At 49.0% G+C, this 25,276-nt stretch overlaps 6 protein-coding genes across 6 annotated transcripts; 3 read left to right on the forward strand and 3 right to left on the reverse strand.

Moving 5' to 3' along the window:
- Positions 1-603: 603 nt before the first annotated feature.
- Positions 604-6,536, reverse strand: EJ05DRAFT_486420 (ankyrin repeat protein; the record flags this gene model as incomplete). Its single annotated transcript, XM_033745528.1, has 9 exons — positions 604-906; positions 960-2,476; positions 2,527-2,819; positions 2,875-4,840; positions 4,890-5,250; positions 5,393-5,576; positions 5,640-5,649; positions 5,704-5,817; positions 5,906-6,536. The coding sequence occupies 9 exons, from the start codon at positions 6,534-6,536 to the stop codon at positions 604-606; spliced, it is 5,379 nt and encodes a 1,792-aa protein (XP_033599808.1).
- An 813-nt stretch (positions 6,537-7,349) lies between these two features.
- On the reverse strand, positions 7,350-12,047 carry EJ05DRAFT_500897 (RdRP-domain-containing protein; the record flags this gene model as incomplete). Its single annotated transcript, XM_033747045.1, has 4 exons — positions 7,350-10,807; positions 10,864-11,344; positions 11,403-11,541; positions 11,590-12,047. The coding sequence occupies 4 exons, from the start codon at positions 12,045-12,047 to the stop codon at positions 7,350-7,352; spliced, it is 4,536 nt and encodes a 1,511-aa protein (XP_033599809.1).
- A 453-nt stretch (positions 12,048-12,500) lies between these two features.
- EJ05DRAFT_476630 (uncharacterized protein) lies at positions 12,501-16,263 on the reverse strand. The gene is made up of 6 exons (XM_033744075.1): positions 16,140-16,263; positions 15,896-16,043; positions 15,737-15,837; positions 15,080-15,688; positions 14,890-15,033; positions 12,501-14,842 (listed from the first exon to the last, which is right to left on the reverse strand). The coding sequence occupies exons 1-6, from the start codon at positions 16,227-16,229 to the stop codon at positions 12,620-12,622; spliced, it is 3,315 nt and encodes a 1,104-aa protein (XP_033599810.1). The 5' UTR covers positions 16,230-16,263; the 3' UTR covers positions 12,501-12,619.
- A 2,279-nt stretch (positions 16,264-18,542) lies between these two features.
- On the forward strand, positions 18,543-20,628 carry EJ05DRAFT_439865 (D-lactate dehydrogenase mitochondrial precursor; the record flags this gene model as incomplete). The annotated part of the gene is made up of 10 exons (XM_033741898.1): positions 18,543-18,782; positions 18,831-19,023; positions 19,073-19,181; positions 19,235-19,331; positions 19,386-19,420; positions 19,471-19,572; positions 19,626-19,913; positions 19,961-19,982; positions 20,035-20,245; positions 20,300-20,628. 10 exons carry the CDS (start codon positions 18,543-18,545, stop codon positions 20,626-20,628), a joined length of 1,626 nt encoding a protein of 541 aa, XP_033599811.1.
- Positions 20,629-21,030: 402 nt separating this feature from the next.
- EJ05DRAFT_538579 (aspartate-semialdehyde dehydrogenase) lies at positions 21,031-22,540 on the forward strand. The gene is made up of 4 exons (XM_033749464.1): positions 21,031-21,219; positions 21,285-21,542; positions 21,603-22,337; positions 22,386-22,540. The coding sequence occupies exons 1-4, from the start codon at positions 21,165-21,167 to the stop codon at positions 22,451-22,453; spliced, it is 1,116 nt and encodes a 371-aa protein (XP_033599812.1). The 5' UTR covers positions 21,031-21,164; the 3' UTR covers positions 22,454-22,540.
- A 195-nt stretch (positions 22,541-22,735) lies between these two features.
- On the forward strand, positions 22,736-23,880 carry EJ05DRAFT_493191 (40S ribosomal protein S4; the record flags this gene model as incomplete). Its single annotated transcript, XM_033746098.1, has 5 exons — positions 22,736-22,749; positions 22,899-23,036; positions 23,092-23,376; positions 23,475-23,769; positions 23,824-23,880. The coding sequence occupies 5 exons, from the start codon at positions 22,736-22,738 to the stop codon at positions 23,878-23,880; spliced, it is 789 nt and encodes a 262-aa protein (XP_033599813.1).
- Positions 23,881-25,276: the final 1,396 nt, after the last annotated feature.

Consider the following 25,276-nt stretch of genomic DNA (forward strand, 5'->3'; position numbering starts at 1 on the left):
AACAGGCCATGTGTTCAGGAGATAGCATCGCAGTGGCTTCCACTAGACGAGGCCTTCCTCGCTCGCACTCACAGGCTCAGCTTCGTGACTCTGTGCGTTCCTACTACATCCATGCTTATTAGTTCCTACGTCACTTTCTGTTACATCCGGCATCGAGAACAAATCCCCTGCGCTGATTAGTCGACTATTATAAAGGGTGGGGACAGTTTCGAAGCAGCCTGGCCAAATCCATCCACAGAGCCGACGGTCTTCTCGCCTGAAGCTGAAGCTGCCAGTCAAACTCCGAGCACGGTATGTTCATGAATGCATTGTCCCTCGACAAGAGCTAGATAGTCTATATTAGTGGTCTAAGTGTTCTTCGTTTTGGGACCTCTAATGTGGTAATAGACTTTACACTGAATCATAGTCCAGTATCAGTGTTAATGATGGAAAGCATATAAAGAGACTTGTGGGATAGAATTCGATTGACAAGACGTATAAAACTTCCCGTCTGATATAAGCGAGTATAAGCTGTAGACTACTGTAATAGACAATGCCAATATCACACCTGTCTAAGCTACCTTCCGATTCCTATCTCTACCTTTCTCTAGTGATCTCGCTTGTTTACAAGCTCAGGGCACTCAGCTGACTCTCGAGCTTCTTGCATGCGGCTCCTACATCACTGCTGGCAAACCCATCGCCCAAAGCCGCCATGCCGACCCATCGACTAACCTCGTCCGCTCTCCATTTACCACTCTCCATCTCCCCAACATCATTCTCCGCCTTCTCCTCATAATCGCTTCTACCCTTGTTTCGCACACGACGCCCCTGGTGCCCACTCGAATGTTTCCCGGCAATTCGCCTTGCGACCTCGTTCGCCTCGAGAAGAGACACCAGCTTACGCTTGTGCGGCCTAGATGCGAGCTTCTGACACAGCGCATACATCCTCTCCGACGGTGAGTGGGATATGAGTCTCTCACCGCCGGGAGGAAAGACTTGGGAGGCACAGTTTCGATCCCTGAGACGTGATCGTCGTAGACTCTTAGGTAGCGAATAGACCACGCATGTTGTTCGGGAAGTTGTGTGTTCTTAAAACAAGAGCTGGACCATGCGTCTTGTGCTAGCTCGACAGGCGTACTGCCTGTTGCGTTCTCGCGGTACAGAAGATCGGGACGACGGGCGAACATCATCTTCAGCACGGTTGGGAGCTGGTTGCGTACGGCGAAGTGCACGGGAGAGTTCCCTGAGCCATCGAGAATACCGAGGTCTTCGTTTTCTGGCCCTGCGAGGTCAAGCAGCGCGTTGAGAATCAGGTGGTTTTCTGTGATGCAGTCCTTACTCTGGGAGACTATCGGCTGGACGTAAGGTTCGAAGGGTTCGTTTGTTTCTCGAAGATTACTACACTTGTACAACCAGAGCGTAAGCGGAGTCAGGGAGCCAGGGTCAGCGATGTTAGACCGCTCGGTCAGCATGGATGGGAGGAGTCGCTTGTCGATGAGACTGAGCATCTCTTGGAAGCCAGTAGTGAACGCAGAGATGCTGAAGCCATTCCCGGCAAGTAATAGATGGAGCAGGTTGCTACCGTTGTAGTCCCGGATACTTTGGTCAGCGCCAGCAGCGACAAGAACTTTCGCTATAGCGGTCCGCTGTAACATGAAAGCCAAAGATAGCGGAGTGTATCCATCGACCGATCGAACCTCCAACAAGTCGGCATTCTGTCTCAAAAGATAAGACACTAGTTGCTCACTCGCCTCTGACGGTTCTGCCATGACAGCACAATGGAGCACAAGATTACTTCTTGAGTCTAGCCAATCCGAAATCGCTCTGTCGAAACCTCCCTGAGCTTGTGCCAGTCTCTGAAGCATACTATCATCCTTATTCGCATCCGCATAGTAGTTATAATGTCGTAAGGGCGACGTACTGGAAAAGTACTCCACAGAATCGATATTCGAGTGGTAGGCAGCAAGTAGAAGCGGCGAGTCCTTGTGTTGAGGACGTACGCTCATGTTTCGGCCTGCATCTGCCCAGTCTTTGCGTTTCTTCCCATGAATGGTGAGTCCTTGGTAGTATTTCGGCTTCTCCTTGGATGGCACACCAGATTTATCTACGATGACTTCCAATGGAATACCTACACCGGTCTGTCTTATCATATGGGACAGCAGGCGAGTTCGTCCTTTCCATATGGCACGTAGAAAGTGGTATTCATCGATCTTCAAGCCAGAAGATGGACTGAACTCAGACCCTAGTTCGAAAGCGGTCTCAAGCAATTCCAGGTCATCGGCCTCCACAGCGAGCGATATGATATCCACTATGTCATTGTCTTCGGGATCAGTATCTCTGAGCTTGGCATAGGTCAAGAAATCACTGCCGTCGTTCCCAAAACAACCCAAGGGAAATTTCCATAATAGCATTGTATTTGGTGCGACATTACTCTTGACTTGATTCGCAAGTTCCTGGACTATATCGACCGTGAAGCGCTCGTCAACGATCTCAGAGTCTAAAGAAAACGATTAGACGCGTGGATGATACACCGGGCTGTGTACTTACAAATCTGTATCTCGTCGTCATCACTTTCGCCTTCGTTTTCGCAAGTATCTGCTGGATTCATACTATAACGAGCACGGGCGTCTACTTCCCGTGGTGAGTATTGAGCGCGTGCGATTTCAAGAATTGCCTTGGCAGTACTAAAGTGACCACGGAAGAAAGCCAGTGAGAATGGGCTGTAGCCTAAGTTGTCAGTCACGGCTATATTTAGAGGTTGGAACTCCTTCTTCGGACCCCAAGCCGCCAGGGTCAGTTTCTTGATACAAGCTAGATCGCCAATGGCAGCGGCATCGAAACTGTAGACCAGGTAAGCATTATCGTCAGAGATTATTCTTAATAGCCTCAACTTACAGGTCAAGATAAGCCTCTTTAGTTGAGTCGTTGAGATCTGGTAAATCGAAAGTGAACCTGAGTTCAAACGCGGCTGCATTCTCGTACGTATGTTCCGAATCGGAATAGTTGTATTGCTTCTGAGGTTTCTTGATATTGGGATACAAGTCATAAAATTGCTTTGCGCCGTTTCGCACCAGTTCGGCATCGAGAGTCTCAAAAGCATCAATCATCTTGGCGATAGCGGCCTGTTTCTCTCTGACTCCTTGACGATCATGCCATTCCGTTAACTTCCTTTGGCACTCGCTGAGATCTCGGTCGTAGGCTTCTCTTGCCTTTTGTATTTTACGTTTGGCCATCCAGAGGCGGTAAGGACCGTCTTTCAGGTTATCAAGATATCGCGCGTCTTCGTATGGCTCAGGCATGATAGGTTTCCAGTTTGGCGCTACTTCTTCGTACCCCTTGAGAGCTTTTAACCTTTGTCTTACGCGATCCAGGACCGTCTCCCCATTACGATGGTCTCTGTACTTGTCATTGGCCTTCACGAGGTAGCCGCTGGGGGTAGGTGTGTTGGGATCCGCGCCATGTCGTAGTAGCCCGAGAGCAATCTCTGGTAGATCTGACTGGACTGCTTGGATGATTGGCTGCGAGAAAGATTGACCATAATCCGCCATATTTTGCTCATTAGATCTATTTGCAACTTCCTGGAACTTCAGCATGACAGATTTGATATAGTCAGCAAACTCGATGCGAGGATTCGCTCCCCCAGCAAGTAATTTGAGTGCACCTAAGGTGCTCTTACCTATGATAGCGGTCATGAGTGGAGAATAAGCTGATGGGCTCCGTGTCGACCCTTCCACAGCAAGATGATTTATTGCACGTGAGACGGCTGGCCCGTCTTCATCGAACAAGACCTGCAGAAGCTCTGGCTGTTTGACGGAATAGGCATGCAATGATGTTGCTTGATTTAGATCCGCCTGAGCTGCAGAAGCCCCTAGTTTGATCAACGCAGTGGCCATCTCTTTGGGGTTCGGAGAAGCCAATGCTAGGACTAATAGCAGGATCGCACCTTCTGGAGATCTGTCGTAGTCGTTGAGCAATTTGATAGGCAGGAGGACGTCAGCACCGAATGACCCAATAAGCTCTTTGACAACTTCGACATGCCCACCGATGACTGCGAAGTGTAGTGGCGACGCATTCGAATCCCATGCGAGCACGTCCACATTGTAGATATCTGGGTCCTCCCTGCTCTCCTCGTCTAGCAAGTTGTCGACTTTAGAAGTATCTGGTCTGACTTTGACGAATGAACCAGTAGTGAGTGAAATCTCATCCTCATCATCTGTATCTAGATCTTCCTCGTCGTCATCTATGACTTCGGTCTCACTCATTCCTGGATCCTCGGATCTGGCCTTCTCGAGTTTAGCAGTCACTCTTGCTTTCAATGCTGCCGCACGACGTTGCTCTGATCCAATTGCTTCTTCCTCTGCGTTTAATTCGCTTCTAAGAAGTAGGGTCTTGACGATCTCTGCATTGCCTCTGGCAGCCGCGAGATGGAGTGCGGTGCGGCCATCAGCAAGTCTGGATATCATGCGCGCTCCGTTGTCGACCAGACACTTCACAATCTCGGGACTCGACAACATACATGCAAGGTGAAGAGGAGTTCGCCCAGTAATATCGCGTCTGTTTGGGTCAGCGTCCTCCTGCTTCAACCAATCCCGGACATGCTCCAGGTCGCAGTCCACGATCGCTTGACACAAGCGGGCGGTATTGCCAACATAGGCCATCTCAGTCCAGTCGGTATTCGTAATCGGATTGAAGCTTCCAATAGCCTGTCGTCCTGGGTTATCTTTGATGAACTCAATGTCACCAGACACGTATATATTGCTCTCCTCTTGGGCAACCTCTTCTTCTTCCAAGGTCGCAGGCTTCGGACAGCATCCACAGCAGTCGCCAACGATGTCATGGATCGAGCCGACGAACGCTGGGTCTGTCCAAGTGTCAGCAACAAGATTGTACGGATGTTTGAGACTACATACGGCGATGCAAGTTGACCTCTCGGTCCTTCTTGTTCCACTCAGCATTGAGAAGCAGGTCTTTGGTATAGAGCAACTTCTCTATCTTCTTCGCGTGAAATTTCTCCCCGTACGGAATCGTAAACGTATGGTAGTTGCTGACTTCATCCTGTTCGAACCATTCGGCCACTTCATCGTCATACTGGTCTTTGATATTGCCGTGCATAGTATATCTGAATCTGGTGTTGCGATTGATCTGAGGCCTCCCGCGCTCTCTGCGGCGCTGGTCAATGTAAGCATCACGTTCGCTGGAATTCGGCAGTTTCTCAAGTATCAAGAGGCGAGCTAAACCAACGCTACGCTTAAAGGACCTTTCGAATATAGTCTGTATGCAAATGTCAGCGAAATGGAGGGTTGACTCGAGCTCGCCGGAATCGCAACGGATGGAGAGAACTCCTCGCCAAAGGATCTAGTCCTTGAGCAGCTCAAATAAAGCTAAAAGACTCGCTTTAAAGAAAGTCACGTACGGGGTCAATGCGTTGCCTGTCGAGGTCCGAAAACATGATCTCAAATCCACGACGTGAATATTTCGAAAGTCGGTTTTCATAAGACGGCGAGCGTCTAGAAATATCGATATGATTAGTCTGCGTGATATACGCAGCAACAGCCCTCGGCGCAAGCCATATCTGTTTTCCGTCGTATGCAGCGCAGCTATAACAATGTCAATATGTGTTGATACCTATTAGTTAGATTGCTTGTTGGACTTTGACTTACCTGCAATCGACTATCAAGCTGTTAGCGGCTATTGACCTGATTAATCAAGGGTACGATGACTTACCATCAAATCCCGTCAAGATCTCGGCGATTGACTTGTAAATGCGTAGCACGATCTGGACGTGACGCGTTGGATAGCGAGAAACGATTGTGATGGCGTTCTTGGTTCGTATAGTGGCTTCGTGGTCGTCATTAGCGTATTCAGTTCGACAAACGGAGTCACGAAACTGGCGGGCTGAGTGATTCAGACAGGGGACTCGACTTACTCGTCTCTTCAAGGATAGAATCACGAATACTTTGCTCGATCTGTTTGATCTTCTCAACAGCTTGGTATTCAGTAAGATCATACAAGAACAAGTCAACGTCAGACGCGGGCGCCAGTTGCTCATGATAGTACGTCCTCAGGCCTCTCTTCGAGCCTCTATACGCATCTGGAACCGGCAGAAGCGAGGATACCACAGAGCTCCCTGCCGCTACTACATTATTCCAGTCTAGAGCCGACAGCGAGCTCTCCGAGAATAGGTTAAAGTTGGTCTGGAATTCCTTGAGATTATCGACCAGCGCAGGACTTCCACTCGGTTTGCGAAGATCATCTGCAAGTGGCATGATGTACTTCTGCCGGACATTTTCGGACTCCCTGGCAATATCACGGGCACGGATCTTTATGTCTGCTCTTCTCTTCTCCGTATAAACGGGGACGACGTTGACATGGTTGTCTTTGATTGCGGGATGCGATGGCTCCTGGGCAAATATCTCTCGAAGAACGGAGTCGTACGCTTTGTACGGCTGGAGCAACTTGATCATAGGGACATCAGGGTTTTTGTCAACATAGAAGAGGAAGTCTGAGTGCGGCGCTGGCAGAGCCGGAAGCTCACGTGGCTTATGCATTATAGCCATTGCGTCTGGTCGGCTGTGATGGCAGGGGGTGAGGTCTGAGTAGAAATGATTGATGCCGGAGACAGTGAACAGTGAACCAATGAAAGATATCTCGACTTGGAAAGGTAAGTAAGGAAATCTAAAGAGACAGTAAAGGAGATTCGTGACCGCTTTTAAACACGCAAGATATGTATAATGGAAGTGAGTGAGCCATCTCGGGGCCTGGCGCTAGTACCGTTCGAGACGCGTGTCGAGCGCGACGGAGGCATCAAGCAGCGTGGACATTTGGAAAGAGATCGACCCCAGCCGATGCTCCATAGACCTTGCGTTGTGTGGATCAGCGACAGGGGCCTTGACATACTTCTGCCTATTGTCGCTAAGATATTCTCGCGATGTCTCAAAGGTATGAATCGATGCCTCAGGCGCCAGTTACAGCCTACGAGGCAGAACAAGAGTCATAGTAGAGTACATCCATGGCGTGGTGCGAGTATACGCAAAGCTCCAGCAGCACAATGGACCAATGAAGATGGCATCGTATCAGCGAACAGGCTGTAGGATGAACTATCGTGCGTTGGTTGCAAATCCATCAGAACAGGTGTGAATCTGTATAGTTCAGGACCCAAAAAGGACAATTCAAGGGTTTCCTTGCGGTCCAGCTGAGCCAAGGCACGACATTCTGGTCCGTTCTTGTCGCTCATCAGGCGAGATAATCCATGGAAAAAGCCACTAAGCTCAATTTGAACGTGTCGCTTCGCCTGCTTATTACAAACAAATGCAACAATCGCGAAACTTTGACTAATTACTATGAAAGCACGCTGATGCCCGTCTGGAGAATCACTCATCGTCTGATTCCATGACACTACTACCACCGCCTTGGTTTGCGAACCACGTCAAAGCCGATGGCTTCTCATCAAACTCGATAGTGACCTCCTCCTCGGCTGCAGGGTCTTCAGGCCGATTAATGATAACATTGTTCATCTCCTTTTCGCCTTCCTTGCCAGCAACTGTCTCAATGCTCGAAGATGTCAATTTCTCATCAGGTGTGTCCGACTCAGCTGCCATCGGCGCCTTGTCAAGCCCGATGGAAAAGTTGTCCATCAAATCTACCAGGTCATCAAATGCCGAGGGCGTTCTTGAAGTATTTGCCAGAACGTTTGAGGTTGGTGTTGTTGAGTAAACACTGGGAAAGGCATATTCCCTCTGCTGCATAAACACCTCGTTATCCACCTCGTTCTTGTAGGAAGCTTGGAGTGCAGCCTCAACATCCTCCTGTGGTTCCCAGTGATCTCGCTCCGGTGCCACAGAGGATTTACTATGACCTTGTGCTACGCGGAAGCTATGCACTCTATTCTTCACCGCGTTGATGATTCCGGCATTCTTTTGTGTGAATTGGTCGATATCCATGCTCTGTCCAACTCTCTCGGCATCTTCAAACAGCTCCAACTTATCGCCGCGATGAGTGATACCCTGAGCAGTCTCAAGATCATCACTGATAATAGTTGGTGTCGCCTGCATCTTGTTATGTGGATGACGACGTCTTGCACCCTGGTGTGCTGTCACCGACGCCTGTATTCTATGCTGACCAGCGGTCGCAATGAGTCCCATTTCTTTGTAGAATATCCATGGAAAGCTCATCAGTGGCATGCGTATGTCCGAGGTCTTCTCATCTGATAGGTCGGTTGGATCGGAGACTGCATTAGCTTTCCGCTCGGCAAGAGCCATTTCCACTTCCCTCGCAGTTACTGTATACATGGCTGCAACAAATACGCCAAGCTGCTCAAAGCTTTTTCCACCTGCTTTCTCGATGCAACGTTCTGCATAGTGTTGTCTTAGCGCACTAATGCTGCTACCGATTTCTTCGTGGAATTGGTAATCTTTACCAGCGTTGTGGGACAAAACAAATGTTGACCACACTTCGAACTCAGTAGCGATAGCATACTGTGCCATAAGTCTACGAATCGCTTTATCGTATCCATTTTTGATGTCAGCGGCGTCTTTGAGTATGCTCTCAGTCAAGCTATATGCTTCGAGTACCCTTTTGTCAAAAGGCTCATCGTAAAAGGGATGAAAGTCCTCTCGCTGGACCTGGTCGTATAGTTGACCCAGGATCTTTTTTGATGTATAGACACTCTTGTTGCCAAATTTAGGCCTCATAAAGTGTGGCTTACTTGGAGGTCGAAGCTCTCTGTTCATCCTGGCAGGAATACCTGATTTCGGGAAGTCGACAGCACAGGAGTGAAGCTCCGCCAGCTTTAGGCAGGTTTTGCTCCTGATTCCATCTTCAAGCCGATCAGCCTGAGCTAAATGTGCTGTAGCAATAGTACCAAGTTGATCATTCCGGATGTAGTTTACGAAGAATGACGACATGTCATCAATGGTAACCTTGTTTTTCTCAATCCCTTTCGGAGCAGTGAAATCCATTGGGGGATGATTTATCTCCTGAGGTATGAGCTCTTCATCCCAAATGATCATGTAGTCGTCACCATCGAGGTCACCACCAGAACACATATTCGCGATATCACGGTCGCCAGTTTGGGGTAAAACCACGACGTTCTTCAGATGATGGAGCGCGGCTTTGTCTCTAGCCACGACAATGCGAATATCTCCAGGGTGTAATGAAGGATTTCGTGCAAGAACACAGACGCCCTCAATGACCTTGTAGCTATTTTCATGTTTGATTTGAAGGAAGATCTCTGGTAAACTGGCTAATCTGTCATTCCGCGTTGTGTTTAGATCGTTTGATTGTTGGTCCTCGTAGTGACCTTGCAGTTCACCTGTCTCGTCCACACATCCGAACAGGAATGCACTCTTGGTGACCTTTATCTGTGCCTTCTCTTTGAGATTCTTCAATCTCCAAGTCCTCCACAGCTGTAGTACAGACAGAGTAAATGGGTCTTTATACTGCATGAAGCCGTCTCGGATGATGCTTGCCAGTGTCGTGGTCATATGATTGAAGTCAATAAAGTGTTCTAGTTGATCCAGGGCCGTTGACTCCTCGATCATTGCCTCGTCCAGCTTTTCAAGTTCTGTCTTCATTTTGTTGACAAAGACACTGTCTGGAACTCCAAGATTTGAGAGAACCATGATGACTTGGCGGTTGAGCTGAGCTGTCACATAGTCGGAGACCCTGATGATCTCCAGCCCCGAGTGATTAGCAGGAAACTTGTACTGGCTACGTCGGATGACGATCTCCTTCGTTTTCAGACCGTGGGCCAACACCAGGACACCTTTGCAGCCTCCTAGACGGAATTGGACGAGGGAAGGTGGATCCCCATCGCAGTCTAGTGGAACACCCCAGTCTGTGGCTACCGCCATGAGAAGATACCTTGAGATCTTTCCAACTCCATCTGAGAATGTGTAGCCATTCCGCTGGATATCTTCCGCAGTACTGACCTCAATTGTGCCGCAGTTCATCGCACGAGTCGTAGAGAAGCACTGACCGATGCGTGCACAGTACTTTGCAACAACCTTGATGTCTTCAAAATCACCCATGTGCTCGCGCATCTTATCGGGATATACCTGATCATTGGGCGGCGAGAAAAAGTAGGCGCCATTCTCTCGGAATTGAGAGTTTCCGAATGCAAGAAACTCATAATGTCGACCTCCAATGTCTATTCCGTTCGTCATCGTGAGCTTCACACGGTTGAGAATTGCTGTAATTTTGCTGTCGTCCGTACTCTGCAACTTTCCCTCTGGGATCTCATCCATGAACTTTACCCGCAAGAATCTGTCCGAGAACTCTGAGTATTGTCTCACCACACGGTTCGAGATCTCTTGCGTAGGAGTTCCAATGTACATTGTCGTGGGGGTAATTATGGCATTGTGCATGAAAACATAATGTGAAGCTAGTTTCGGGGCTGATTTCCTCGGTACTGGAAGGCTGAAGATACTCATCGGATTGTAAAATCGAGAGTTAGCATCAGCCACTTTCACAAGAAGAGCTTTGGCGGTGGCCTTTGGCAACCCACTGATCTGCACAAGAAAATCTCGATCGATGTTATGGTCGCACAGCTTGCCCTTACTGATGCAGACTTCCAACTGGTAGCGTACTGAGAAGTCTAAGGGGGCGAGGTCAGACCCGAGGTGCTCCAATGCCGTAAGCTGGAGGTTACTGGCGCTCTCAGCTTCCTCAAGCAGGCTCCAAAATTTTGATTCTTGTCTCGGGTGAAGAATTCCATCTGGATTAGGGATGATTCTAACGTTGTAGTCGGTAAGCGCACGGAGAATGGGTTTGTAGTTGACGAGGTCATTGGCGCTTCGTTCAAATACGAGTCTGTAAGTGGTCCAGCGGCCTGAGTAGATTGATGTTAGGTCTTATTCACGTGTCTTACACTTAGGATGCACTGACCAGTGTCGATGATAGAACTATTTCTGTGTAGTGTCGTGGGACTTCGCATCATCTCTCGCCGCTCTTTATCGTGTTCAATGTGGGTCTGTCGAATCCATGTCTGCCAGTCGCTCCATCTTCTTCCGTCGCCCTCTGCAAAGCTCTCTTCTACGTTAGGGTTTCGGCGAAAGTATTTGGGTGGCGATTCCAGGTGTATACGTAGAGCGCGATCATCTGAGTCGCAACGTTCCTCGTATATCTGCTCGAGTTGAAACAAAGGTATTCGGAACTTGAAGTCTGTCTGTTGACTGGAGGGGTTTTTGATCTGGTCTTCGGTCTCTGTGTATGTCATGGTAAGAGAGAAGGACACCTCCACAAACTTCAAGTACAAATCCAATTTGAACGTTATCTTTGACTTCTGGCCAGGCTTCACAGTTCTCATTACCATCATCGATCTTTCGTCGAACATGAAGCCGAACTCGACAGACTTCGCTGATAGTGTCTAAGTTTGTGTTTGTCAGCGCATGTGAAGACGCTATGCATATCTGGATTGTACTTACCATCTTCTCTGGGTACCGCTGATTGGGATCGATCGGGCTCGGTTGCGTCCGGGAATTTGTCCGCATCAAATCGATGCCTAAGGAGTGCCCAGGTAGAATTCGTTTTTTCTCATTCCAGAATGGACGGTTCGGCGGAGGGCTATATCGAGGGTTAAAAACACCTTCACTTAAGTCGGTAGCAACTCACCAAAACGTTACAATTGCTGTTCTTGGAGAGCTCTCGACCTCTATACGTGATATGTGTCCATACGCATGGAACATACGATAAATAGTCTTAGGAACTGCGGGCTGGGGCACGTTCGTTACCCTCACCTTCACCTCTTCATTCTGCTGCCATTCGTAACGAGGTGCCCGAATTCCCCCATTGTGTCTGGCCCAATCGCTCTGTCTCACAGCTTCTCTTTGCGCTTCGGGCGATCTGACGCGCCGGTCATTGAGACTTTGTACAATGCTTGTATCTCGTTCTCTGGATGCAATGGCAGGCTTTGAAGGTGGAGATAGACTAGAAAGCCCGGCTACTGCGCATTGCTGTGGGGAATCGCGTGCTGAGGGTGCCGTATTAAATGCTTGCGCTCTGTCCACGGCGATCTGTGGCTCAGAATCGAGAAGCCATGACATTACGGATGGGCTCTGCGTGTAGCTCATTTTTTGTGGCTTGGATGGCCCAGAACTCGATTGCGGTCTGCTCGCGGACGACATGAATTGAGGTGCGAGAAGCGCTGCGTTCCAGAGTATCGGTCATTCGGTTCGCTTACGTAGATCGAAGAAGATTAAGATTAAGTATTGACTGGCAGTAACGGCGGATAAATGATCGACAAAAGTAAGTGAGAAGTTGCGTAGATACACCCAAGTTTGGAAGGTTTTGGTGCTCCAAGGCAAGTGACTTTGCCGCGCTGGTCGCCGCTGCCGGGTTGGTTTAACTTGAGCGTGACAAGGTTGACAGATGCTAAATTTCAGGAACGAGCCATTGTTATAGAGCTTGGCAAGCGGAAACAATGTGAAGGATCTGCAGGTGTTCACCCTCAGCTGTGTCACCATCATAAAAAATAGAATTACGTCCGATCAACGCGGAAATCAAGAAACAAAGCAATAAGATCTCGTAGGATCAAGAAATATCAAAATGCGCGGGCATAAATTGAGAACCATTTTGGTTGCTGTCAAATATGAGACCTAGAGTCATGCTAGCAGTCCCAGAAAAGCAAACGGGCAGGCCAAATCTACAATTCATCCACGTCGACAGTCTCATTGTCTTGTTGTTCACCTACCTCATTCATGGCATTATTTCTGCCAAGACGTGGAGTCAAAGGCGTGCTTGTGAACACATTGCTTGTATCAAATGAAGTGATCTCCATGACTGGAAGCATCTTGCGCAGCTGTTTGCCCGAATTCTGTGACATATTGCTCTTGAACAGATCGTCCGAAGGTCGTAAGGCTGCACGTACAGGTGACATATTTCCGCGACCGGTGGAGACATCAAATAAGGCTTGTCGAAGAGGAATTGTGGAAAGCCTGCCTGGCTGTGTGATGATATTGACACTTACAGATGGAGGAGTCCTGGATGGAGACCCTTCGGCCGAGTCCTCATCTACTTCACATTGCCTCGTAACATTCAATAGAGAGCGCCGTGCCCTTGGGGTGTTAGGGTTCTGCCTTCGGATCAGTGGCACACGAAAGCTTTTGCGCGGCTTTGCTCGCTTTGGGGTTGGTCCATCTTTCGAAGAGCTAGATCCAAAAGATGTGTTCATGTCTGTAAGCTGAGACACGTCCGGCGCTGTAGTAGATGTCCGCGGCGCCTTGATTGGTGTGCTACGTGCGGCTCTTTTCGGGTGCTTTGCCTTCTGTTCCACCAAAACATCCGCACCAGGCCCGCCCTTCACACCAGGCATCATGGACACGAGTTGTTGTTGCCAGGCTTTATATTGAAAGATCTCAGCGTCCTTTGAGGCACATGTTTGATCCAGTTCCACGATGTGTAGCCTGAGATTCTCAATCTCAGAAGAATGCTGTTCGATTTCCTCCGCTAGGTTTCTCCGCTCCTCCTCAAATTTGGATTTGGCGTGGTTGAATTCAGAGGTTTCCTGATCCAGTCGGCATTGTATGTCGTCAAGATGTTCTTCATATTCAAGCTCTTTACATCGCAACTCTGCCGTTGCCTGTGCATTAGCTTCCTTCGACAATCGGTCTTGGTCGGCTAATTGTTCCCGTAGTTTATCTGCTTCTGCAGAAACCTCATCAAGGCTGGAGCGAGCGTGGCCCAATTCAGCGCTTATGATTTGCTCACGACCCTTAATTACTAAGATCTCCTTGTCCTTGTGTGCACAACAATCAATAGTATGCTGGAGTTTCTCACGTGACTTTTCCAGTTCTGCTTCAAGAGTAGCCATTGCTTCCAGCTTTTCACTGAAATCAGCCCGAAGTATTTCCAATACTGAGTTGTCTTCCGAGATTTTTTCTTTCAAGTTCACTATCTCTGTTCTCTGCTCCTGGACGAGGTCTGCTTTCGATGACACTGTGACTCGAAGATCTGTAACTTCGGCATCGAGAGCTTCCTGGGCGGTGAGCAGGTTGGTATGACCAGCTTCAGCCTTCTTCAACTCATTCTGTATGGCTTCTATCGTGCCAGACAAAGTGTTGTTTTCCGACGCAAGGTCCCGCACGACAGCCTCGACATCTTGTAGTTCAGACTCAAGGCCAGAGACAACAAAGGTCTTGTCGTTCACCTCGGTACTGAGCTCCTTTAATCTAAATTCTAGAGCATTGCATTTGTCCGCAAGCTCTTTGCTATGTGCTTGTTCATTTCTCAACGGTTGCTCCGAGAGCTCACAACGTTGTTCCAAATCACGACAAATTTGCGCGATTGTTTGTAGCATGTTTTTCTGCTGGGATGAATTGTGGAGTTCTAGCTCTCGAGCAATCTTCGACCTCCAGTCCTCATCTTCAAGGTTCAGTTGAGTACACTCCTGCTCTATGATGCACAATAAGCTCTTCTGACTTTGTTGAGCCATTTTCGCGTGAGTACAGGGGAAGTGAATGTTCTCAAGGCGGTGCTGCATGCGAAGAAGTTCGGACCATACTGAGCTCCTTGCATCTGCGTTATCTTTGAAATGATAGAGCCTCCCTCTCAATAGCATAGTTGACACGCTGATGGCCGTAGAGCGCTGAAGATTGTTCATTGCCGACGAGCAATGACTGACCGCTTCAGGGATGGATGATCCAGTATCAGGGAGAACCTCCAAAAACTCTCTGAGCTCTTTATGGACCTTCCCAGAACCAAGTGTGGAGACGATCGAATCACTGAACGCCGAGGAATGGGGCAGTGAGTCAGCGATGACTTTGGCGATAGACCGGGCGCGCAACAGATGTACCGAGTTCGAGGGTTTCGTGGATGTTACCAAAAGACTAGACATTAAAGCCGTTATCGATATGTCGTCTAGCAATTTCTACCACTATTAGCGCCTTCCGCATCTGTGGCGTCAGATAGACTTACAGAGTACCTGGTCAAGGCTTGAGTCAACCAAGAAAAACTGATCTCTAGGCTGATCATCAAGTTTCGGAACAGATCACGAAATTGACGGGTGATCTCAGCTGGAAGGTGATCTGCATCAACGAGGCACGATATATATGCGATTGCCTATAGCTATTAGTTTCAGTAAAAAGTTTCATCGAATTGTGCTCACCTCGCCTTGTAGAGATGCGCCCAATGTAGGCTTTGCCACATATTGCAATAGCTTTGAGAGAATTTGGTCACTGTTCTGTGTCCTTTGTGCGCTCCAATCTTTCGTGCGTTCTTCACCTATCGTGGCAATCACCCTCCTAGCGGCCTGAACTCGTGCAATCGAATCTGCAGTAGAGGATGAATCACCCTTGCAAGCATCAATTACATTAGAATTGATCAGGTCAATCTGCTTCAATGCATTCGCTCCGTGGAACAGCATGGTAGCTATAGTCTTCTCAGAGTTGGATGTAGTACATTCATTCCGCGATAGGAGACACAGGAGGTCTACCGCGAAAAGATCGAACCTGCGATTCTCTGGCGTGGGTGGCTTCTTCATTTGCAGGATTCGCTTCACATTGCGCTCGAATTGTGTAACGAGATTGGCTGGTAGAAGAGCGGGTAAGGAAAAACATGCACCACGCGTAAGTGTGTGGGCTCTACGCAGATTCTCGAATGTAGGCGAACTGGCAAGATTATGGAAAACTTGCACAAAGAAATCATGCGCCGATGCTGGTAAAGCTATAGTTGGAGGTAGTATCTCTGACAGCAGTAATATGCAGATGTGGGAGTACTGCAGCCATCAGTGTTTGATACCTCGCGGCAGTGGCGTATGACCCACTCGATCAAAATCCGGTGCAGAGAACACGGCTTTCTGCACGAAAGCATCAAGAAACGAGGAATGCTGCCTCAGGAACGTCTGTAGGAAGCTCGCAGCATGTACTAATGCAGCAGTGATCAGCATGACATTCCATATTTCTAGCAGATTGGTCCTTCTTACAGAGCCTCTGTAATAAGTCCAGCGCGAATGGCCACAACGAGAGAGCGTCAGACACAGCGATAGCAAGCCTCGACAGCTGGCACGGGTTGTTGTAAGCCCATATCTGAAGTGTCTCAGTGTCTACCCTGGTGACAAGATTATGAAGTTTCTATACGGCCAATGCAGTGATCAGCAGTCGTTTCATAGACCATGAGAGATAGATCAAGGTCTGGCATGGAATGGGATTTGAATGGGATTTGAATACCTTGAGCGACACGGGATACGGTGACATGATGATCCGGTCAACTTCATCCCGCAATTGCTGCTCAATGGCTGGATCACCCGTAATGGACATGGTGACAAGATCTGTTAATTATTGAAAAGATGATGCAGGTGTTGTTGAAGCATCAAAGTGAAATTGTTTTAATGTTTTGTTCCTGTTCCCCCCAGCAACGCGCCTTCGTCCCGACTGGCCTCAACCTCAGAACTTCCTGCCTGCACTGAAAACCTCATCGCATCCACGATCACACACAGTACACAATCTCGTTTCAACGCCTATTCAGGTCACGGTAGCGCAGTCCTCTTCAGCTGCAATTCTTACTCGAACCTAAGCTACTTGGCATCGTAGTAGCCCAGTAAAACCTGGAGTGGCTTTTTCGCCCGCTAGACTTCCTGTGGCAACACCGAGGGCGTTTCAGCATGGGACGACTATGTGTGATGTAGCGAGCTTTTCGCACGCCACACGAAGCATAATACTCCATCAGAGCTAGGGAGCCTAGCTGCGGCGACGACATTTGGTCATAGCCAATACGTGATCACATCTCACTCTACATCACAACATTACCAAGGTGGCGAAGAGACGATGGACTAGCTGCAGACCATACAGCGCACTTAATCTCCTCACCGCTAGATGGCGGATTCTAAAGTCGAGACTAAGGTTGAGTCCAACGTCAGACTGATCATCCAAGTCATGAAAGCACTAACTGTTACAATTTTGAGTCCGGGGGTGGATCCGGAGAGATGGGAATCCGTCTCCGCATTGTGTAGCCCTGCGGAGCAGCTGACGACCTGCTTGACTGGGCACACACTCACTTACTGTAGGTTGACCATCAGATGGGCGCCATGGGCAGGCAGCAGTGCATTCTTCCTCGCAGAGCCGCCCTGTTCCCTGTCGACTGTTTACTGTCGGCACACGCTCTACACAGCTCTGGCACCAGCCTCTCAGGTTACGCTCAATCGCCAATGCATTGCATCCCTGCAGGTTCTGTCGGAACAAGAGCCGGACCGCCGATATCTGGACCGCTGCATTAATATGATTAACCAGAGTATATGACATGACGGTAAGCTCCTCAATACCCATCTGGGCATAGGTCAGCTGTCAGCTATCTACTTACCTCCGTCGCCCGTCCATCATGCACCTTTTTCGTCCTCAAACAAGCGCTAGAAACGTGGGCCAACGTGGGAGGATTGAAGACGCCTAGATTTTGGGAACGTGAGCCTCACCTTCGGCACCCTCGACTTATCCCGTATCCTAGACACAGGGAGACAGGGGGTGAGGCAGAGAGGCGTCCTACTGTACTACATACCTGGGTATAACCCCGCCATTATCTTGACCTCAACGTTGAGCCCCACAGACATGTTACATGGTGATGTCTATACCAGTGTCGCGTTCAAAGCAGAAGCCGGATCATCATCAGCATCGTCACCGTCATCATCAGCATCGTCACCATCATCATCATCACAACCACCAGACACGCGATCATCGCTACGGAAGTGATTGTTTTGTCGCCGTAGCCGTAATCGCTTCGTTCTCCACCACCACCAACACTGTCCGTATCGTCGGCCAGTGCCGCTTCGCAAAGGCGATTCGCCGTCTCTCTTGTCTCTCTGGCCGCTTCTGCAACGGTCGAGCAATCATCACACAGAATACCTAGCACAGTGGCCGATCATGTAGGCGTTCCCCGCAAAGGTTGGCCTCGACATGTACCGCTTGCCCCTCCCCTTACATCCATCCCGTCCTCAGTCGATCATGCACAATGCAGCCCTTTTTGCTCCTGCATGCGAAAGAAGTCGCTATCGATGGTCGGCTGTTCGCTCGGATGTCCCTAGGTAGGTCGCTCAACATGCAAGCCTGCGCCTCATCTCATCATACGTGGTTCCTAGACGCAATACGCTCACGGCTAGTCGAAGCTGCTCCTCCTGCACCATTATTGCCAATAGGATCCCTGTCAGTCCTTCCCTAAGGTGCCATTCAGCCTACGGACAGATATCCTGGATTCGTATCTCGCCGACGTGCCTGATTCTGGTGCTGGTGTTGGTGCTGATGCTGGTTTTGAGCTGGCGTAGTTCCCGTTTGCGTAATATCTATTTGCTGCACCTAGTCATTATTGCACAGAGCGGTGCGCCAACAGCGTCTACTCTCCCTTTCCCTACTTCTTGACTCTGACAAACACTGGATCCCCACCACCATACAAAAGCTGTCATGAGCCCCGCTGCCTTATCTGTCTACTCCACCTCTACAGGCCTTTTGACTTGCCGCAATCTAATGGCGCCTTTAAGTCTCTGGCAGGGCTCAGCTATATCACCATTGCTCCGGTCGCCAAAGCGTTATATCGATTGCAGGTAGATCTTCTCCAACTTGATCACCATGTTCCGCTCGGCGCGGATTATGTCCCGACGCCTGCATACATCTCCTGTAAAGTGGGGCTTCTCCGGAACACGCGACGGCCAGCATAGCAACGTACTATCACAAAAGTCTTTCTGGACCGCTAGCCGCGTATTACTGTTCACCTCATTCACAGCTTCATTGACATACGCCTACGGTCTTAGTGATACCAGCCCCCATTTTCATATTCCATGGCTTAGTGCGGCGAAGCCACGATATGGCAACAAAAAGCAGATGGAAATGGTAGATATTGCCCAAGACTTAGCAGAACAGCTTCATTGATTTCTTTAGGCAGTTGAAGAGCTTCGATCGGTCTTAGGTGCAGATGCCGTCAGTACCGACGATGACGATCTATTATTGCACGGATATTCAGAATGGTCATCAATCAATATCGATCAATTGCCAGTCGCCGTGGTATACCCGAAATCCACAGAGGAGGTCTCGCGGCTTGCCAAAGTATGCCATAAGTACAGAGTTCCAATGAGTATGTAGTATTGGCATACCCACGACAAACGATTGATTCTGGCTTTTAGTTCCGTATTCAGGCGGGTCTAGCCTAGAAGCAAATTTTTCTGCGCCGTATGGTGGTATGAGCGTGGACTTTGTTCACATGGATCAGATCGTGGCTTTACATGAAGACGAGTAAGATTTAACCATCAGCGGCGGCACAGAAAATAGTACTGAACTAGCTACAGTATGGATGTGGTTGTTCAGCCAGCGATGGCGTGGATGAACCTGAATGAACTCATCAAAGATTCCGGGCTTTTCTTCCCTGTTGATCCTGGGCCATCTGTGAGTTGGTGTTACTATGCTGAAGCTTGCAGAATAAATCTGATGATTTCCTAGGCTAGGATTGGAGGTATGGTAGGAACTAGCTGCAGGTGAGAAAGGATCTTGAGAAAGAGTTTTGCAACCTACTAACAAATCGCAGTGGAACAAACGCTGTCCGTTACGGTACCATGAAGGACTGGGTTATAAATCTAACCGTCGTGTTAGCTGACGGTACCGTCATAAAGACGCGGCAACGTCCCAGGTCAGCACCTTCCTAAACATGCCAGGCTCGACGTTTTACTTACAACAGTAAAGAAAATCATCTGCAGGATACAATCTGACCAGTCTATTCATTGGATCAGAAGGAACATTAGGTTTTGTTACTGAAATCACGCTCAAGCTTGCCGTCGTACCACAGGAGACAAGCGTTGCGGTCGTCACGTTTCCGACAATACGTGACGCGGCGGCAGCAGCTTCTAAGGTTATGCGATCAGGGATCCCTGTGGCGGCAATGGAGTTGATGGACGAAGTACAAATGTCTGTTATCAACAAGACTGGCTCAACAACGAAAAAGTGGAGAGAAGAGCCTACAATGTTCTTCAAGTATGTGTTCGGCTCCTTGATAGATGCCACCGACTCACTCCAAACAGGTTCTCAGGAACGAAACAAGGAGTATGCATGCCCTTACTTCCAGGGAACTGGCAAACATCTAACCAGCTCATAGGTACAGGAAAACATCAGAGCAGTGAAATCTATATCTAAGCAGCACAAGAGCGCCGAGTTTGAGTTTGCTATGACTCCCGAAGAGCAAAAAACTCTCTGGTCAGCACGCAAAGAGGCTCTCTGGAGCATGCTCGCCCTGCGCAAAGATGAAGGCTCCGAAGTGTGGTCCACTGACGTGGCCGTTCCTCTTTCTCGCCTGCCCGACATCATAGGTACACCACCAGGTATCTACCGCACTTTATTAATCAGCTAACATGAGCACCTAGAAATTTCGAAGAAAGAGATGGATGATCTCGGCCTCTTCGCTAGTGTTCTTGGGCATATCGGCGACGGCAATTTCCATGAAAGCATCTTGTATAACAAGAACAATCCCAAGGAGCGCGCAGCTATCGAGCAGTGTGTCCAACGTATGGTGGATCGCGCATTGGAAATGGAAGGGACCTGCACCGGAGAGCACGGGATTGGTCTTGGGAAGAAGAAATCGCTGGTGAAAGAATTGGGCTTGGAAACCATTGAGGTCATGAAGAGCGTCAAGCATGCCCTTGATCCGTACTGGCTCATGAATCCCGGGAAGATCATGGACTTGCCAAATTAGATCGGAACTGTCGACCTCAAGGACAGTTTCAGTTTCCTTACCTATTCCCTGAGATGAGATGAGTATTTGCATAGGAACGGCTTTCTGACAGCATTTTGGGTCGCGATCAGCCTAGGTGACATTTCTAGCTGACTCCCGTTACATTGTGCTGGGTTCCCTTTAGATCTATGGTAAAAAGTCTCCGTTCACTTGAGACTAGATCTAAGATGGTTCCACAATATCAGTTGACAGAAAGATCATTCTTAGATCCACGGGCATAACGAATCTGAAATCGGCCTGTGTAGTATAGTAGTCACTCTGATGGATAAAGCCGATTGGCCAGCTGGTATTATTACATACATCTATCTATCGATAAAGAGCTCCCCGCCTTGCCCCACACTGTTGGTGTTACCCTTTTTTCCCCCTCCGATGACTGATGACTCTGCTGAACCCCGCACGCGTGTCTTTCGAACTTTCGACCCAATACTTGGAAAGGTAGGTACTTAAGGATATAAGATACAATTGAACTGGTACCAGCCAGAGATATCTTCTAAAACATGGACGCCGTATCATTCTCATCTAGCAAGCCGCAATTCCCCAAGAAGAAGTGCGGTGAGTGATACTGCAGTGTCCAATTAAACATGGCAGTTCTCAAACAAACTGATACGGTCTTATAGGTGTCCTTGGAGCAACAGGCTCTGTCGGCCAACGATTCATCCTTCTTCTTGCTTTACATCCTCACTTCACTCTTCATGCAGTGGGTGCCTCAGAGCGATCGGCAGACAAAAAGTACAAAGATGCGGTACGGTGGAAGCAGGCATTACCGATGTCGAAAGAACTGGGTGAGCTGGTAGTGAGGCGATGCACGCCAGAAGAATTCAAAGACTGCGACCTGGTATTCTCCGGGTTAGACAGCGATGTCGCAGGAGACGTTGGTATGTACAGGGCCGAGAAAATATGATTGTGACTTGTGCGCTGACTGTCAACGCGAGCAGAAATGGCATTTCTCAAAGCCGAACTCGCAGTTTTCTCCAATGCTAAGAACTATCGTCGCGATCCCCTCGTCCCTCTCGTCGTTCCGACCGTAAATCTTCCTCATCTCGACGTTCTCACGCACCAGCGCAAACACTATAATCTGAAGAAAGGCTTCTTAGTCTGTAACTCGAACTGTGCAGTCATAGGGCTCGTCATTCCATTCGCGGCACTACAGGCTAAATTCGGCCCGGTCGATTGTGTGAGCGTCGTCACCATGCAAGCCGTGTCGGGAGCAGGATATCCCGGTGTAAGCAGCATGGACATCATAGATAACGTAGTGCCATTAATATCTGGCGAGGAAGATAAGCTAGAAACTGAAGCACAGAAGATTCTAGGGAATGTCAACAGCGACATCACAGGGTTTGAGGACCAGAGAGATCTGCGGGTGAGTGCGGCGTGCAACAGGGTACCTGTGCTAGATGGCCACACCGCTTGCGTCAGTTTGAGATTTGCGAAGAGACCTCCTCCAAATGCGGATCAGGTCAAGGCTGCGATGCGGGAGTATGTGAGTGAGGCTCAGAAGCTAGGATGTCCGAGTGCGCCCAAGAATGCGATCGTAGTTATGGAGGAGCCCGATCGGCCTCAACCAAGATTAGACAGGGAAACCGACCGAGGCTATGCAGTCAGTGTAGGTCGCATCCGGGAAGATGAGAGTAGGATTTTCGATATCAAGTTTGTTGCGTTGAGTCATAACAGTAAGTCCCCAATCGACGATGCTTCAATATATACTTACTGGAGAGCAGCTGTCATTGGCGCTGCCGGGTCTTCAATATTGAATGCTGAAGCGGCTGTGCTCAAAGGATACGCGTAGATGAACTCTGGCAATTGCATGTGGATGAATTGGATTATTAGAATTATAGCATATAGATAAAAGCATAATACTAGTTGTTGAACTCTGAACTGTAGAGCAGGCCCGTCGGACGAGAGCTAGTGTTCGAGTTTGGACTAGCGTTGCTGAGTAAGTTCGCCGTGCGCACAGAATTCGCTTCGCGAAAATCCAAATTGCTAGTGGAGAGACTCGTTCTTACGACTTCAACGCCCAACGACAACCCACGACAAATTCCTTTCGACCTTCCTTGATTATATCGCAATCATGGGTCGTGGACCGTACGTACAGCCTGAAACACCCCATCATCACTCTTCTGTGCGCCCTCGGCGGACACCGGCAGTCAACCTGGTTGCTGAGCTGGTTCTCACACGAGGAGTGCAGAGTGTGCACTTCGAAGAGCTTTTCAGCTAATTACAATATGTTACAGAAAGAAGCACCAGAAGCGCCTCAGCGCTCCTTCACACTGGCTCTTGGACAAGCTGTCCGGTGCCTACGCTCCTCGTCCCTCTGCAGGTCCTCACAAGCTCCGTGACTGCCTACCTCTCATCGTGTTTCTGAGGAATCGGTGAGTGAGAAATGCCATGTTATCAGCAACATGAACTGATACAACTTCTTCTCAGCTTAAAGTATGCCCTCAATGGACGCGAAGTCAAGGCTATTGTCATGCAGCGCTTGATTAAGGTTGATGGCAAAGTCCGCACCGACCCTACCTACCCAGCCGGCTACATGGACGTCGTCTCTATTGAGAAGACTGGCGAGAACTTCCGTCTGATCTACGATACTAAGGGTCGCTTCACCGTCCACCGCATCACCGAAACCGAGGCAGAATACAAGCTTGGCAAGGTCAAGAGGGTACAACTGGGCAAGGGCGGAGTCCCATTCTTGGTTACGCACGATGCACGAACGTGAGTTCCCCTGCATCCATCAGCCGTTGGACCAAGATTTGGTTTTGATTCCACGGAAGAGGGAAATTATAAAATACTAATGGGTATCCATAAAATAGGATCCGTTACCCAGACCCATTGATCAAGGTCAACGACACTGTCAAGATCGACCTTGCCACGGGAAAGATTACCGATTTCGTCAAGTTCGACACTGGTGTCATTGCCATGGCTACTGGTGGTCGTAACATGGGACGTGTCGGTGTCATCACTCACCGTGAGCGCCACGATGGTGGCTTCAACATCGTCCACATTAAGGATGCCGTTGACAACGAGTTCGCTACCCGGGAGAGCAACGTCTTCGTCATTGGCCGTGAGAAGCCATGGATCAGTCTGCCCAAGGGCAAGGGTGTGAAGGTAAGCTAATCATGAATGCCAATATGCTTTACAAGATTGCTAAGTCGCATTTAGCTTTCGATTGCGGAGGAGAGAGATCGTCGCCGGGCTCACGCTTTGGCTGGACAGTAAGATCACCTCGTAGGCTAGGTCGCAGACTCTACGGGCATGAGTTGGGTTATGGACGAGTGAAAAGATCGGAGGCGTATTCTGGGATTGCCGCTCTACGTAGAGCTGCGGAGGAGCACAAAAAGCCCCCGATAGAGCTACTCGTTGGCCTCTGTAGTGATCTATGGTCGAATAAAATCAAGATCTGTACACTCAGTCTATGATCGCGTATTTGTGATGAGACCGTCCACTTTTCAGGATATGCTGAATGATCTCTCTCACATACTTTGGACGCAGAAGACGGATAGAGCCTAACGACAAAATCCTCCTGAAATTCGGTAGACGAGGCGAGCGCCCCAGACAGGGATGCTGCCCCGAAGCTGACATTGGCGTTCTAGGATGAACGAACTATAACGTTGTATTATTTTAGGCACAGGGGCTGTCTAAAGATGTCATCGCATACAGAAAAATCTCAATGGTATACTCATCAGAGCTGGGCGGTATGGTGTTATGTACGTGCCCGTTTCAAGCACAGCAAAAGTGGCGCTCAGACGAGAATCAGACCAACGAGCTCGCAGCACAGTGTCGCATATGTTACCAGTTGGGGTTTGTCCGTTTTCATGCACCAGCTGCTGCAATATCTTCCCACAAAAAGCACTGAAGGCTATCAGATCCCGTCGGGAAATTACAGATGACACATGGTAACGATTACAGTACATAGATTTGGAGCGTATTGCCCGGTGCCGGGATATTATTTTGTTGTGGAGTATCGATATTGCAAGCGAGATTTGCTACAGCCGTTTAGAGCGGGAATGGATGGCTGGAGATAATTGCTTATTATTATTAGTATCATCAGCGAGGAATGGCGTCTCGATAATATATGGGCATTAATTATTGTTGCATGGGAACATGCCATCTATCACTGGCCTGGAATCTGGGACCTGGCGGCACGGAACACGCTACAGGCGACTTTGTCTTGTTGTGGACTCTTGTGGGGTGTGTTTTGTCTACACAGCAGGTTTAGCGGTAGCTTGCACGTGCAGCGGGCCAATGAGACATCATCATGGTCATTTAAGCTCTGCTCTAGACAAGGCGTTAAATTTGGGATCCAGAACAGCACTTGTAAACCATTAATTAGATGAGAAGTGATGACGGAGCCGTTCGGTTCGATGATATATATATACGACGAGATGTCGAGGGCGAAGATGGGTGAGTGAGGTTGGAACGGAATAGGAGAAATGTAGATAGGCACGGTCAGGTACATCATACACATTCAGACACACACACACACATACATCCATACGTACAGTAGATCCAATGCATGATAACGACCTGCCGTAGCGCAATATAACCCATAACCCATAACCCATAATCCAGACTATCAACTTTACCCACCACCAACGGGCCCCACGCCTGAGCC

This window comes from Pseudovirgaria hyperparasitica (genome assembly GCF_010093815.1).
Source record: "Pseudovirgaria hyperparasitica strain CBS 121739 unplaced genomic scaffold EJ05scaffold_9, whole genome shotgun sequence".
Taxonomy (NCBI): domain Eukaryota; kingdom Fungi; phylum Ascomycota; class Dothideomycetes; order Acrospermales; family Acrospermaceae; genus Pseudovirgaria; species Pseudovirgaria hyperparasitica.